Source organism: Chiloscyllium punctatum, chromosome 22, assembly GCF_047496795.1.
Source record: "Chiloscyllium punctatum isolate Juve2018m chromosome 22, sChiPun1.3, whole genome shotgun sequence".
In the NCBI taxonomy this organism is placed as follows: Eukaryota; Metazoa; Chordata; class Chondrichthyes; order Orectolobiformes; family Hemiscylliidae; genus Chiloscyllium; species Chiloscyllium punctatum.
The window spans coordinates 52,208,319-52,224,295 of record NC_092760.1 but is presented as its reverse complement, the minus strand read 5'-3'; the positions used below and the strand labels follow the sequence as shown (position 1 = coordinate 52,224,295).

Here is a 15,977-nt window from a genome sequence, read left to right as displayed (position 1 = left end):
ACTCCAGGATGAACATTTCCCGTCAACCACCACCCTCTGTCTTCTTACAGCTAGCCAATTTCTGATCCAAACCACTAAATCATCGTCAGTCTCATGCCTCTGTGTTTTCTGCAATAGCCTACTGTGGGGAACCTTATCAAACGCTTTACTGAAATCCATATACACTACATCAACTGTGTTACACTTATCCACCTATTTGGTCACCTTCTCAAAGAACTCAATAAAGTTTGTGATGCACAACCTACCCTTCACAAAACCATGTTGACTATCCTTAATCAAATTATTCCTTTCTAGATGATTATAAACCCTATCTCTTATAATCCTTTCCAAAATTTTACCCACAACCAAAGTAAGGCTCACTGGTCTATAATTACCAGTGTGGTCCCATCCTCCCCTTCTTGAAGAAGGGGGCAACGTTTGCTATCCTCCAGTCTTCTGGCACTATTCCTGTTGACATAAGGAGGTATTGAGGTAGATGATCAAAAGCTTGTTCATAGAGTTAGGATTTAAGCAGTGCCTTAAAAGAGGAGAGAGGCAAAGAGATGTATACCAGGTATTGCAGAGCTTAGGAGTTTGACAACTGAAGGCATAGCCACCAATGTTCGAGCAGCTAAAACTGGAGATAAACAAGAGGTCAGTGTTGGGGAACTGCAAATACATCAGTAGAAGTAGATCTAGAGAAGATTATAGAGGTATGGAGGAGTTAAGTCCTGGAGGGATTTGAAAACAAAGATGACACCTCTAAATTTAAGGCATTGCTTAATCATAAATTAATACAGGTTAGAAGTTGAGGAATAATAGATAAACTGGTTTACTGCAGATGAGTACATTAGTATACTCCACCATGAAGTAATTTGGATAAGTCCAGGATTTCTACACAACTTCCTTTGTTCTACAAATGTTGTCTCCTTCTCTCAAGTGCTATGGTAACTTGGGTCAGAAAGATACAAGTGACAATGATAGCTACTTCAACCAATAAACTTGTAAAACATACCCAAACCCTCCTCCTCAGAAAAACCATCCTTCCCTCAGTTATTATACTATTCACTTGAGACTATCAGTGCCAACAGCCTCACTGAAGCCATGCTCTTATAGTATCACCTGAGCAGGGAATTCTGACATGAAGGAAGTTACACTTCAACCCATTCCTCTTCTCAGTCAACATTCACACAAATGTTTTTCTGCAAGAGTCACTGAATGATAGTCAGGATCATTTACTTTCTGATCTTCTTTGTTCAGGGCTGCTAGCGTAATAACAGTATAGGAGAAAGTGAGGACTGCAGATGCTGGAGTGCTAGAGTTGAAAAATGTGGTGCTGGAAAAAAACAGCAGGCCAGGCAGCATCTGAGGAGCAGGAGAATGACGTTTCGGACATAAGCCCTTTTTCATGAATGAGGCTGGTGTGCCAAGCGGGCAGAGATAAAAGGTAGGGGGGAGGGAATTTGGGGGAGGGGTGCTGGGAATACAATAGGTGGAAGGAGGTGAGGGTGATAGGCCGGAGAGGGGGTGGGGGCAGAGAGGTTGGGAAGAAGATTGCAGGTCAAGAGGGCGGAGCTGAATCCGAGGCTTGGGACTGAGATAAGGGTGGGGGGAGGGAAAATGAGGAAGCTGGAGAAATCTACATTCATCCCATGTGGTTGGAGGGTTCCTAGGCGGAAGATGAGGCACTCTTCCTCCAGGCGTCGTGTTGCCATGGTCTGGCGATGGAGGAGGCCAAGGACCTGCATGTCATTGGCCGAGTGGGAGGGAGAGCTAAAGTGTTCAGCCACGGGGTGGTTGGATTGGTTGATGCGGGTGTCCCAGAGGTGTTCCCTGAAATGTTCCACAATTAGGCGGCCTGTCTCCCCAATGTAGAGGAGACCACATTGGGTGCAGTGGATACAGTAAATGATGTGTGTGGATGTGCAGGTGAATTTGCGATGGATATAGAAGGATCCATTGCGGCCTTGGAGGGAGGTGAGGGGGGAGGTGTGGGTGCAAGTTTTGCACTTCTTGTGGTTGCAGGGGAAGGTGCCGGGAGTGGAGGTTGGGTTGGTGGGGGGTGTGGACCTGACGAGGGAGTCGCGGAGGGAGTGGTCTCTCCTGAATGCTGATAGGGGTGGAGAGGGAAATATATCCCTGGTGGTGGGGTCTGTCTGGAGGTGGCGGAAATGGCGGAGGATGATACGATGTATCCGGAGATTGGTGGGGCGGAAGGTGAGGACCAGTGGGGTTCTGTACTGGTGCGGATTGGAGGGGCGGGGTTCAAGGGCGGAGGTGCGGGAAGTGGAGGAGATGTGGTGGAGAGCATTGTCAACCACGTCAGAGGGGAAATTGCGGTCTTTGAAGAAGAAAGCCATTTGAGTTGTTCGGTAGACTCCCACAGCTACCTAGATTACACCTCCTCCCACCCTGCCCCCTGTAAAAACACCATCCCATATTCCCAATTCCTCCACCTCCGCAAGAAGGCGGCCTGTCTCCCTAATGCGCCTCCGCCTCATCTGCTCCCAGGAGGACAATTCCATTACCGAACAACCCAAATGGCCTCCTTCTTCAAAGACCGCAATTTCCCCTCCGACGTGGTCGACGACACTCTCCACCACATCTCCTCCACTTCCCGCATCTCCGCCCTTGAACCCCGCCCCTCCAATTGCCACCAGGACAGAACCCCACTGGTCCTCACCTTCCACCCCACCAATCTCCGGATACATCGTATCATCCTCCGCCATTTCCGCCACCTCCAGACAGACCCCACCACCAGGGATATATTTCCCTCCCCTCCCCTATCAGCATTCAGGAGAGATCACTCCCTCCGTGACTCCCTCGTCAGGTCCACACCCCCCACCAACCCAACCTCCACTCCCGGCACCTTCCCCTGCAACTGCAAGAAGTGCAAAACTTGCACTCACACCTCCCCCCTCACCTCCCTCCAATGGATCTTTCTATATCCGTCGCAAATTCACCTGCACCTCCACACACATCATTTACTGTATCCGCTGCACCCAATGTGGTCTCCTCTACATTGGGGAAACAGGCCGCCTAATTGTGGAACATTTCAGGGAACACCTCTGGGACACCCTCACCAACCAACCCAACCACCCCGTGGCTGAACACTTTAGCTCCTCCTCCCACTCCGCCAATGACATGCAGGTCCTTGGCCTTCTCCATCACCAGACCCTGGCCATATGACGCCTGGAGGATGAGCGCCTCATCTTCTGCCTAGGAACCCTCCAACCACAAGGGATGAATGTAGATTTCTCCAGCTTCCTCATTTCCCCTCCCCCCACCTTATCTCAGTCCCAACCCTCAGATTCAGCTCCACTCTCTTGACCTGCAATCTTCTTCCTGACCTCTCCTCCCCCACCCCCTCTCCGGCCTATCACCCTCACCCTCACCTCCTTCCACCTATCATATTCCCAGCGCCCCTCCCCCAAATCCCCTCCCCCCTACCTTTTATCTCAGCCTGCTTGGCACACCAGCCTCATTCCTGAAGAAGGGCTCATGCCCGAAACATCAATTCTCCTGCTCCTCGGATACTGCCTGGCCTGCTGTGTTTTTCCAGCACCACATGTTTCAACTCTAATAACAGTATAGACCAATACCTCATGGCCTCATTGTATATCATAGTGCAGACTGATGCATCATGGCCTCACTGTGCAGAATTCACTAGCTAAGAAAAGCCAACTCAGCAATTTATTTGAATGCTGAAACATTTTTGATAGATATAACCAATAAATAAGCAATACTTCCTGCTGCACATACTGTATACATTTCCCATAAGAGAACTATCTTATTTATTATACTTGCATCAATATTGATGCAGTTACTTTCATTTCATAATTACATTTTATTGAAAAATATTCATTTACAAAATTGGTCTTACCTAACCATGATATACAGGTAGCGATGCTGGGTTTAATACTGTCCCTGCTTGAGTCAGAATAGTACATGAAAGTAAAAAGGACAGCTATTGATTCACTTTTCACTCTCCTCCACAGAATAACCATCCTTCCTAAACATGCACACAGCTTTGTACAGCTCAATCATTTTCACTAAAGAGCACAACTAATTACTGCCATGTGCTTCACCAAAAACAGTGCCAGATTTTCCAGAGATCACACTCAAATGTTGAAATCAGTATCGGTTTGGAAGTGGTACAGTAGTGGTAATAATTTAGGACTAGCAATCCCATGAATCCCACCATAACAAATGGTGAAATTTGAATTCAATAAAATCTGGAATAAAGAACTGACCTAATGACAACCATGTAGATTGTTGGAAAAAGAAAAACCCATTTGGTTCACTAATACCCTTTAGAGGAGGTAATCTCCAGTCCTTACCTGGTCTGGCCTACGTGTGACTCCAAACCCACAACAATATGGTTGACTCTTAACTGCCCTCTCGACAAATAGGGATGGGCAATAAATGCTGGCTTAGTCAATAATGCCCGTGAACAAGTAAAAGCTGATACCAAACAAATTGGGACGGTTTGGGTAGTTATTATTAAATTGGTACAATTTAAAATATATGGTTGAACAAATAGCTTTGCACAAAATGTGACAAACTAAAATAAACCTTACTCCCACGTCAATAAATAATGCAATTTACCTCCACTTCTTGTTTGATTGTGCCACGGTAATAGAATCCATCAGGTTCTCGCCTTGCTAGAACAGAGGCTCCAAGGATTAATTGACTTGATGCAAGAGGTCTGGCCCATGGATCAATATATTTGCAGATACTATTGAGAAAATTGTTAGTGCGCTATCCTATATTAATCTTGATAAATGCAAACAGTGTTTAAATTTTGCTTTGTGGAAAGCAGGAAGCATTAACTAATTGCATTATGTAAACAGCTTTTTTTAAGGTAATAATACATAGAATCAGAGAATCCCTACAGTGCAGATAGAGGCCATTTGGCCCATTGCGTCCATGCAAACTGTCCGAACAGCATCCCACCCTATCAATGTAATCCCATATTTACCATAGTTACCCACCTCGCCTGCACAATCCTAGACATTATGGGACAATTTAACATGGCCAATTGACCTAACCTGCACATCTTTGGACTGTGGGAGGAAACCAGGGCACCAGGAAGAAACCCATGCCGACATAGGAAACTCCAAACAGATAGTTGCCCAAGGCCCAATACAAATAAGAACATGAGCACAATGAGGAGGGCATCTGGCGCAATTTAGAATGAGGGAAGGGATTATAATTTATGATAACAAAAATGGGGAATCAATGGGAGAATGTATTGAGATTCATTAGTTCCAATTTGAAAGTCAACACTCTCATCAAACCTTCTAATTATTTAATAATAGGATTTATCACAGAATCATGTGACATCATCAAACACTTTATAATTGCAGGCTCATTTAGAATTTCAGTGAAGCAGAAAATAATTGTGCTTCTAAAGATTAAATAAGTTCAACTATATACTTAGTCTTCATGATGAATAAAAGAATGAACTATAAAGTCTGAATTCAGGAGAGGCCATATTGGACTCAAAATGTTCCTCTTCCCATAGATGTTGCCAGGACTGATGAGCTTCTCCAGAATTTGCTGTGTTGTTTCAGATCTCCGACATCCACAATAATTTGGTTTATTTAGCTAAGTCTATTCAACCTGCAAACAATTTCCCCAAACAATGTCTCCAGCTAACAAAGCATGCTTAACAGCTGAGTCTTAATATTAAAACTCACACTTGAAAGTTATATTTTAGCTCAAAATGTTTTCCCTTGAGGCTTTCCTGTCTCGTAAATGAACTGTTTCAATATTGATATTAGATTGAACTCTCCAACTAATTGCTTTACCTGCAAGACAGTTCACAAAACAGATTATAGATTGGTATCTATAAAGATGTAGATAAATATAACATTATAGACACAAATTCATACTATCATTTTTAGAAAACAGCCAATTATTTGATTACATAACTTATTCAGTTTGGAGTATATTTTAATAGTATGTACCAGAAATTGTTAACTGATTTAAAACAAACATGTTTATGTATTGAATTTGATATGCAGCATTGCAAGATATGTGCAAAATTGAATGAAAGGAATTAATACTTTAGTCAGTTCTAAAAAAAAACTAGAGGCATTCATAATTTTTGAAGAAAAAACAGCAAGACTAACCAAGTAGTCACCTGAGGGTTGCACACACAGACTGAATGTGTTTGAAAGGCTTTTAAATCAGAACCTGTTACCCATGAGCCAGGGTGAGGGTTGTTATCCAGTGTTCTTTTCACAGTGCAATACTTTATGTCAGAGTACAAGGGCCCAGAGGTTGTGAGGTCTGCTGGATAAATAGGAATTACCTAGGTAACAATAAACAAATAATTAGAATCTTCAAAAATACAAAGCTTTTTCATGCTGCTATTTAGCACACTTTCCCAGAAAGTGGACTAAGTCAAAGTAACTTGTTCGGTTTGTGGTTGAGCAAAGTGGTTTGTTTATTTCTTCTCACACATGTGTACACATGCTCCTGGTGAAAGAGAATAATCATAGACTCAAAGTGCCAAAGTTGAATACTCATTAGTACCCTTTTACGAAGGGTCATTGGTCTTGAAACATTAACTCTACTTTCTTTCCACAGATGCTGCCAGACCTGCTGAGTTTCTACAGTGCTGTCCTGTTTTTGGCTATTTCAATCCCTTTCACTGTTTTGTTTTGGTATTCATTTAACCTATTCATTTTGCTTCTAATATCTACTTTTCATTAAAAACATCCACAAGAAAGAATAGATTAACTATTGTGACATGATGTTTCTGTGATGAGTTTTTGCCTTTCTGAAGACAAATAATTTATAGTGCTCGTGCATCATTTTCTTTCAGTGTTGCACATTTGCTCTCCATAAGTTACCTGTTTGATATCTCCAGAGGTGTTGAGTCGAATGAGGTGAGCACTGCCTTGGGTAAGTCCACCAATTCTCTGCAGAATCTCTCGACATTCACTGTCTATCCATTTATCTGATAAATAGAAAATGTGCACTGGACGCCCATGTGATATATAAGGTACCACGTGAAAAACATCCTTTAATGGATTGTCAGGTAAGCCATTTGTCACGAGGTAAATGGCGTTACATATTGGATCATGAAATGCAGCAGTTAATGCACCAAGGAGATTCCTGCCCTGTGTACAGTGGAGGGATTGAACCCACTGTATTGCATTGTAGACCGTCTGAGAAGAGCATGCTACTAGACGGTCACACCATTTGGTTACCTGTATGAAAACAGGAAATGTTTATCAGTGACAATATATTTCAGAACAACAATTAGTAAATGAATGATTGGCATTTTATCCAAACTGCAATTATTATGCTAATTTTGCAAAAATAATGTATAGTTAATTTTTAGGGTGGGCTCAAGCCATTTATACCATATGTAGTAATAACACTGCTGTAACCATTGATAATAATAAGGCTGCATTAACCACACATTGATGTAAGGCTACACAATGTACAAAAAGTCAGAAAGTATGAGCAGGAGAAGACCAGATGCCTCAATGAGCCTCCCATTCAATATGATTGCAGTTGATCTTGGGCTTTTGCTCCACTTTCCCAACTACCCCCATACCTTGTGCTTTCCAAAGAGACCAAAAATCTGTCTTTACAAATCTTAAGTGCATTCAAAAATGAAGCATGAACAACCTTCTAGGGTAGGGAATTCCAAAGATTCACAACATTTTGAGTGAAGTATTTTCTCCTCATCTTGATCTTAAATGATTGTCACCTTATCGTGAGACTGCTGCCAAGTTTTATATTCACTAACAAACCAAAACCATGTCATGGCACCTACCCTGTCAAGCCCCTTCAGCGTTTCACATTCTTCTAAACGCCACAGAAAAAGTTCTAATTATGCATGTGTCATCATAGGATAACCCTTTCATCTCAGGAAATTTAGTGAACTTTCACAGTACCATCCCCAATGTAAGCATATCTTTTCTTAAAAATAAAGATTGAAACTGCATAAAGAGTACCAGTTGAGGTCATACCAAAATCCTACATAAACGACAGCAAGTTTTTTTTTATTCTGGTGTTCCAATCAACTTACAACAAAGGTTAATGTACAATTTGCCTTCCTACATGCTAACTCTACATGTTCCTTGTAAGAGCACATCTATATCTCTCTGAACCTCAGGATTTACAAGTTTAACACCTTTTAAAAATGTGTTTTTCTATTCCTACAAGTGAAGTAAATAACTTCTGCCATACTGTTACCCATTCATTTAAACTGTCAGTTCCTTTCTGAAGACTCACTGTGTTCTCCCCTTGTTTATTTTATCCACACTTTTCATTTTTATATACTCATTAAAGCTCTTAAAACCAGCTTTTAAATTTCTGACTATTCATCTACATTTTTCTTTTTTTTGTTGTTTTTTTTTATCTACTTTTGGTGGCCACTTTCTGGTTACTAAAATATACACAATCCTCCATTTTTCTTTACAATATAAACTTTTTCTTTTATTCTAATCGCAATCTTAACTTCCTGCATAATGGATGAGTTGTTTTGTTTTATGGTGGAATGTATTTTGTTGAACATTTTAAAGTGTTCCTTTAAAAGTTTGCCATTGCTTATTTACTGCCATATCTTTAAGTGTACTTAGAGTCATAGAGATGTAAACATGGAAACAGACCCTTCGGTCCAACCAGATATCCCAACCCAATCAAGACCCATAGACCCACCTGCCAGCACCCAACCCATAAATGCCTTTTAAATGTTGCAATTGTACTAGCCCCCAACATTTCCTCTGGCAGTTCATTCCATACACTGTCTGTCCACTACTACCACCCTCTGTGTGAAAAGGTTGCCCCTTAGGTCTCTTTTATATCTTTCCCCTCTCACCCAAAACCTGTGCCCTCTAGTTCTGGACACACCCACCACAGAGAAAAGACTTTCTCTACTTATCCTATCCATGTCCCTCGTAATTTTATAAACCTCTATAAGGTCACCCCTTAGCCCCCGATGCTGCAGGGAAAACAGCCCCAGCCTGTTCAGCCTCTCCCTATAGCTGAGAATTCTGGGTAATCCAAGATGGAGGAAGGGAAAAATTTCTGGCTGTAACAGCTGCTCCTTTGTTGAGGGATTTTAGGTGCTGGAGGTGATTTCCTTGAATTCCAGGAGCAGCAATTATTGTTTCATATGCTGTTGCATTGTTTTGGAACTTTGGGGAAAAAAAGTCAAAACAACAGCAGTTTTAAAAGGGAGAAAACAGACAAAGAAAGCACATGGTGAGGTCATTGCAGGAGAGAGAGAGAGAGAGAACATGCACAGTTACTGCCAGGTGGGACTAGATTGGGTTGGGATATCTGGTCAGCATGGACAAGTTGGACCAAAGGGTCTGTTTCCATGCTGTACATCTCTATGACTCTATGAAATACTCCAACCCTGGCAACATCCTTGTAAATCTCTTCTGAACCCTTTCAAGTTTCACAACATCTTTCTGATAAGAAGGAGACCAGAATTGCATGCAATATTCCAACAGTGGCCTAACCAGTGCGCTGTACAGCTGCAACATGACCTCCCAACTCCTGTATTCAATACTCTGACCAATAAAGGAAGGCATACCAAATGCCTTCTTCACTATCCTATGTACTTGTCACTCTACTTTCAAGGAGCTATGAACCTGTACTCCAAGGTCTCTTTGTTCAGCAACACTCCCTAGGACCTTATCATTAAGTATATAAGTCCTGCTAAGATTTGCTTTCCCAAAATGCAGCACATCGCATTTATCTGAATTAAACTCCATCTGCCACTTCTCAGCCCATTGGCCCATCTGATCAAGATCCTGTTGTAATCTGAGGTAACCTTCTTCACTGTCCACTACTCCTCCAATTTTGGTGTCATCTGCAAACTTACTAACTATACCTCTTATGCTCACATCCAAATCATTTATATAATTGACGAAACATAATAGACCCAGCACCGATCCTTGTGGCACTCCACTGGTCACAGGCCTCCAGTCTGAAAAACAACCTTCCACCACCACCCTCTGTCTTCTGCCTTTGCGCCAGTCCTGTATCCAAATGGCTAGTTCTCCCTGTATTCCATGAGATCTAATCTTGCTAACCAGTCTCCCATGGGGAACTTGTCGAACGCCTTACTGAAGTCCATACACATCTACCTCTCTGCCCTCATCAATCCTCTTTGTAACTTCTTCAAAAAAACTCAATCAAGTTTGTGAGACATGATTTCCCATGCACAAAGTCATGTTGACTATCCCTAATCAGTCCTTGCTTTTCCAAATACATGTACATCCTGTCCCTCAGGATTCCCTCCAACAACTTGCCCACCAGCAATGTCAGGCTCACGGGTCTATAGTTCCCTGGCTTGTCCTTACCACCTTACCACCTTTCTTAAACAGTGGCACCACATTAGCCAATCTCCAGTCTTCTGGCACCTCACCTGTGACTATCGATGATACAAATATATCAGCAAGAGGCCCAGCAATCACTTCCCTTGCTTCCCACAGAGTTCTAGGCTACATCTGGTCAGGTCCTGGGAACCTATCCACTTTTATGCATTTCAAGACATCCAGCACTTCCTCCTCTGTAATATGGACATTTTTCAAGATGTCACCATCTATTTCCCTACAGTCTATATCTTCCATATCCTTTTCCCCAGTAAAATACTTGTTTAGTATCTCCCCCATTTTCTGCGGCTTCACACAAAGACCGTCTTGCTGATCTTTGAGGAGCCCTGTTCTCTCCCTGGTTACTGTTTTGTCCTTAATGTATTTGTAAAAGTCCCTTGACTTCTCCTTAATTCTATTTGCCAAAGCTATCTCATGTCCCCTTTTTGCCCTCCTGGTTTCCCTCTTAAGTATATTCCTACTGCCTTTATATTCTTCTAAGGATTTATTCGATCTATTCTGTCTATACCTGATATGCGCTTCCTTCTTTTTCTCAACTAAACCCTCAACTTCTTTAGTCATCCAGCATTACCTATACCTACCAGCCTTTCCTTTCACCCTATCAAGAATATACTTTGGAAAGTTAAAATCCCCTACCATAACCACCCTATTATTCTTACAGATAGCTGAGATCTCATTATAAATTTGTTTCTCAATTTCCTGCTGACTATTGGGGGGTCTATAATACAATCCCAATCAGGAGATCATCACTTTCTTATTTTTCAGTTCCACCCAAATAACTTCCCTGGATGTATTTCTGGGAATATCCTCCCTCAGTACAGCTGTAATGCTATCCCTTATCAAAAATGCCACTCCCCCTCCTCTCTTACCTCCCTTTCTATCCTTGTTGTAGCATTATTATCCTGGAGCATTAAGCTGCCAGTCCTGTCCATCCCTGAGCCATGTTTCCGTAATTACTATGATATCCCAGTCCCATGTTCCTAACCAAGTCCTGAGTTCATCTGCCTTCCCTGTTTGGCCCCTTGCATTGAAATAAACGCAGTTTAATTTATTAGTCCTACCTTGTCCCTGCCTGCCCTGACTGTTTGACTCACTTCTTTTCTCATCTGTAACAGTCTCAGATTGATCTCTTTCCTCACTATCTCCCTGGATCCCACCCTCCCACCTTACTACCTTAAATCCCCCCGAGCAGTTCTAGCAAATCTCCCTGCCAGTAAATTAGTCCATTTCCAATTTGGATGCAATCCATCCTTCTTGTACAGGTCACTTCTACCCCAAAAGAGATTCCAATGATCCAAAAATGCGAATTTCTTCTCCCATACACCAGCTCCTCAGCCATGCATTCATCTTCTCTATCCTCCTATTCCTGCCCTCACTAGCTCGTAGCACTGGGAGTAATCCAATTATTACTACTCTCAAGGACCTCCTTTTAAAATTCCTGCCTAACTCTCTGTAAACTCCCTTCAGAATCTCAACCTTTTACCTTCCTATGACGTTGGTTCCAATGTGGACAATGACCTCTTTCTGGCCCCTTTCTCCCTTGAGAACATGTTACACCCTTTCTAAAACATCCTTGATCCTGGCACCAGGGAAGTAATACACCATTCTGATTTTTCACTGCTGGCCACAGAAACGTCTGTCTGTACCTCGGACTAGAGAGTCCCCTAACACAATCAATGTCTTGGAACCTGACATACACCTCGTTGCAGTAGAGCCAGTCTCGATACCGGAAACTTAGCTGTTCGTGCTATGTTCCCCTGTGAATCGATCACCCCCTACATTTTCCAAAACAGCATACTTGTTTGAAGTGGGAATAGCCACAGAAGACTCCTGCACTAACTGCCTACCTCTCTTACCTTTCCTGGAGTTAACCCATCTATGTGACTGTATCTGAAACTTTCCCCCCTTCCTATAACTGCCATCCATCACATACTGTTGCTATTGCAAGTTCCTCATTTCCTCTAACTGTCTCTCCAATCAATCCATTCGATCTGATAGGACTCACAGTTAACAGCATTTATTGCAGATATAATCCACAGTAACCCGTAAACACTCCTTAAGCTCCCACATCTGACAAGAAGCACATATCACTCTACTAAAGGTTATTCAATCAACCTTAGCCCATTCTCCTCTTATACAATTGTTTAAGTTTGAGATCTTGTTTCTGATTGGAATATGTCATTGAAGATCTTAATATGAAACTCTATGGTTTTGTGATCACCATTTTGCAGTGGATCTTTCACTAATGCATTCCCAATTAATCCTGCCTCCTTACACAGTACTAGATCTAAGATAGTTTTATCCCTAGTCAGTTACACGAAGTACCACGAAGAGAAATGATTATCAAAACATCTTATAAACTCAACTTTTAGACTATCCTCACCTCGCCAGCAGTGAAAAATCAGAATGGTGTATTACTTCCCTGGTGCCAGGATCAAGGATGTTTTAGAAAGGGTGCAAAATGTTCTCAAGGGAGAGAGGGGCCAGAAAGAGGTCATTGTCCACATTGGAACCAACGACATAGGAAGGGAAAAGGTTGAGATTCTGAAGGGAGTTTACCAATGAGATTGCCCCAATGTTGATGAAGATTAAAGTCGCCCATAATAATTATATAGCCTTTGTTATAGGCTCCAATAATTCCCTCTTTAATGCTCCACCCGGTGACAATTACAAAACTAAGTTACATTTGGTAACTTTTAAGCTATGTTTTTTTTGCTAGCATCAATTCTTCTTAGTATTGTTCTTTTTCCAGCTTATGTTAATACTGAGCAAGTCAGATATCATTGAGAAATTGAATCTGAATGTCCTATTTTTTTAACTGTGGAGGTCAGTTAAATACAAAGGATAAAATGTTTATTAAATAAGTAAAAAATGAACAACATTGCACAAGTCAAAACATGCGGTTTGAAAAATTGAATTACCGACTTCAGAAAAGGATTCAAAGCTGCACTACCCTTTTTGTCCATCTAATATATTTAGTCACCCTAACCTCAGTGAATGGTTCCTACTATCTCAACATTAAAACTGGACAGAGATTCAGGTTGGTACAGCTGCAGCTGATTTCCATTAGCAAATTTTTGTGCAATGATGCTTTTTTTCCTTGATCTGGTGTATCTCCCTGAGACACTCAGAGCAACTGCAAACTAAACTCATTTTTATATTATTGTCAGAACAACTACATGGGTTCCCAAAATCCAGTGTCCAGCAGTCCTTCACTCTCTGGGATACAAAACACTGACTGACTGTCTTTCTAGAATATTCCACCTTTCTCTTTGCACCCCTGCTACTAAGAAACAGCATCGGTTTCTTTACTTCGCCTCCTTAACCCAGTGAACTGTTCACCTCAGTCTTAAATCTCATCAAAATACATGTGAATTAAAGGCCTCCAAGCAACCTTAAACTCCCTAAATGAAACTCTCATGTTTTCCCTTTCTTCACACACAAAATACAAAATATATTTTAAAGTTATACATTGTTCTTAACTGTACAAGTAAATTATACCTTATTTGAAAATTCCACGATGTTAAAGCGCCTGTAGCTTGAGCTGTAAGCCATAGCCAGAAGCGTTTCCACAAGGTGATGTTTGACTGCACTGAGGTGGGCCTGCATACTTTCCGAAGTGTCAATAACAAAGGTGACATTTGTATCCCGTATATCTCCGAACAACGTGGGAAATCCCCGGAACTGCAGGAAGGGGTAAACCACAGGCATGGTCGCGGTTCCCAGAGATCGGTGTACCTTCCCCAAAAATACAAACAAACTCGGATCAGCACGGATCAGAAGGCTGCGTTAACTTCACGGCGCTTGGAACGTGTCCGGCCGGGAGACATCTAAAGGTTCAAAGAGGCTGCTTTTGCCTCATTTCATGTTCGCCTCAATAGACCAGGGCTCGTGAGATTGCCATGTATTTGTAAGATAAACTTTACCAAGGTTAGATCATTGGAGCAGCGTGAAACACAACTGCTAACTTAGTGATTGAAAGCTGTGTTCCATTAAACGTTCCTTTTAATTTAGAAATCAAAACTTGCACGGGGCTATGTTGTCCACTGGAAGTGGCCGGGTCTGTATCCACAGATCAGTACTCACCGGGATCTGCTGGCTCGCTGCTACCAGTCCCGCACGTCCCCGGTTTCCAAACCGGACTGTTTGTATTCTCTTGCCAGTTGCTAGGTTCCTTGACAGACTGGGTTGCTCGATTCCAAACGGGGTTGCTAGGTTCCCTCACACTGTTGTTATGACGCGTCCACACTCAAGTTTTTTTTCCATATGGAAGTTGTTCTGTCGCAGTTACACACTAAGAGCTTCCAGAACTCGCTGCTCAGCAGACCAACAGTAAAACAAAAACATAGGATTTAGTGTTTATCGTTGGATTTACCATGATAGCAGCTTGGAAACAAGTCACCATCATTCAGTTGGACTGCTCTAGCAGATTCTTATATGTATTTTTATACATTGACAAGCATACACTGCCCCCTGTGTAGTTTGTGCAGAATTGGTCGTAGTTGCATCAACATAGAGTACGAATTGGCAACTTGTTTCTGTCTTCAGTTGTAATTAAATGTCCAATTCTGACCAAGGATGCACAACTGCTACCTTTATTTGTGATATGGTATATGCTGTGTATGTGCGCCATGGACACAGTTACCAGGTATAAAGCAAAGACTCTGTGTTCTCGTCTGGGTTCTTCAGGTCTTGGTACAAGCTCTGGCCAGACTTGTGTAATGTTTAATTTATGTTTATTGTCTTGTGCTCACGACAGTAACACGGGGGAGCTGTCCAGGGTCCACCTTCTCACTGCAACACTAACACATGACCACTGGGTTCACGGTGATATCGCTGCCTACCTCAGACACCTATCTACATAGTCATTAAACTCTTATCACTACATCTACCTACTCTAACTAAAAACACTTTCCTCATATTATTGGCTGAGACATTTTAAAGGCTTTGCATTAAAACAAAAACATTGTCAATGCTGCCATTTTGCCCAAAAGATTTTTTTTCCCACACATTCAAACGTCGTGGCTGTTTCACAATTGTCCATGAACTGGTCACGAAATATGGTATAGGAGCAGAAAGAGATGAAGCCTGACCGAGGAACATGCTTTCAGCAGCTGGCGCTCAAGAACACGAGTACTAATATTATACTGAAATGACAGGCGGCTTGAGGACCGCGGCACCAGGATGAAGATAGGCGGATATTTATGTAGCGGTCAGAAGACATAAAAAAAAATCCCTTTTTTTAAAAATACTATACTTTGCGTTTAAGTTTTACAATGAACATGGTGGACTAAAATGTGACATCCACAGACCACGTGTTACAATTGGACGACACTACTGGAAAGTTCGTATCAGTAATAAGTAATTTGGAGCTTACATCAGCATTAGGAAATGATACACCTTCATTGCATGCACTTTGCAGTCAACAAACACCAAAAAACGAGCAGATGAGTTGCCTCCTCCCAGCTAGTTCTGAAACTCCTTATGCTTGAAGCAATACAGCTCAACTTTGATTTCATACAAATGAACAATCGGAAGTCAAAATATGACTCAATCAGGGTCAGTCACATCAGGAACAACTCCCCCAGACTACCACCACGACAAGCATTTGAAAATGTTTCTGTT

The 15,977-nt window shown here is 42.0% G+C and overlaps 1 protein-coding gene across 1 annotated transcript in view; it reads right to left on the bottom strand.

The window, feature by feature from the left end:
• LOC140493641 (uncharacterized) overlaps positions 1–14,495 on the bottom strand; it is a 41,117-nt gene extending 26,622 nt beyond the window's left edge. The window contains exons 1-5 of the mRNA XM_072592307.1: positions 14,439–14,495; positions 13,854–14,090; positions 6,843–7,202; positions 6,117–6,298; positions 4,588–4,717 (exon numbers count right to left, since the gene is read on the bottom strand). Coding sequence (XP_072448408.1) covers positions 4,588–4,717; positions 6,117–6,298; positions 6,843–7,202; positions 13,854–14,063 — 882 coding nt within the window. The 5' untranslated portion in view covers positions 14,064–14,090; positions 14,439–14,495. The remainder of the gene's footprint in view (positions 1–4,587; positions 4,718–6,116; positions 6,299–6,842; positions 7,203–13,853; positions 14,091–14,438) is intronic.
• Between the last annotated feature and the right edge of the window lie 1,482 nt (positions 14,496–15,977).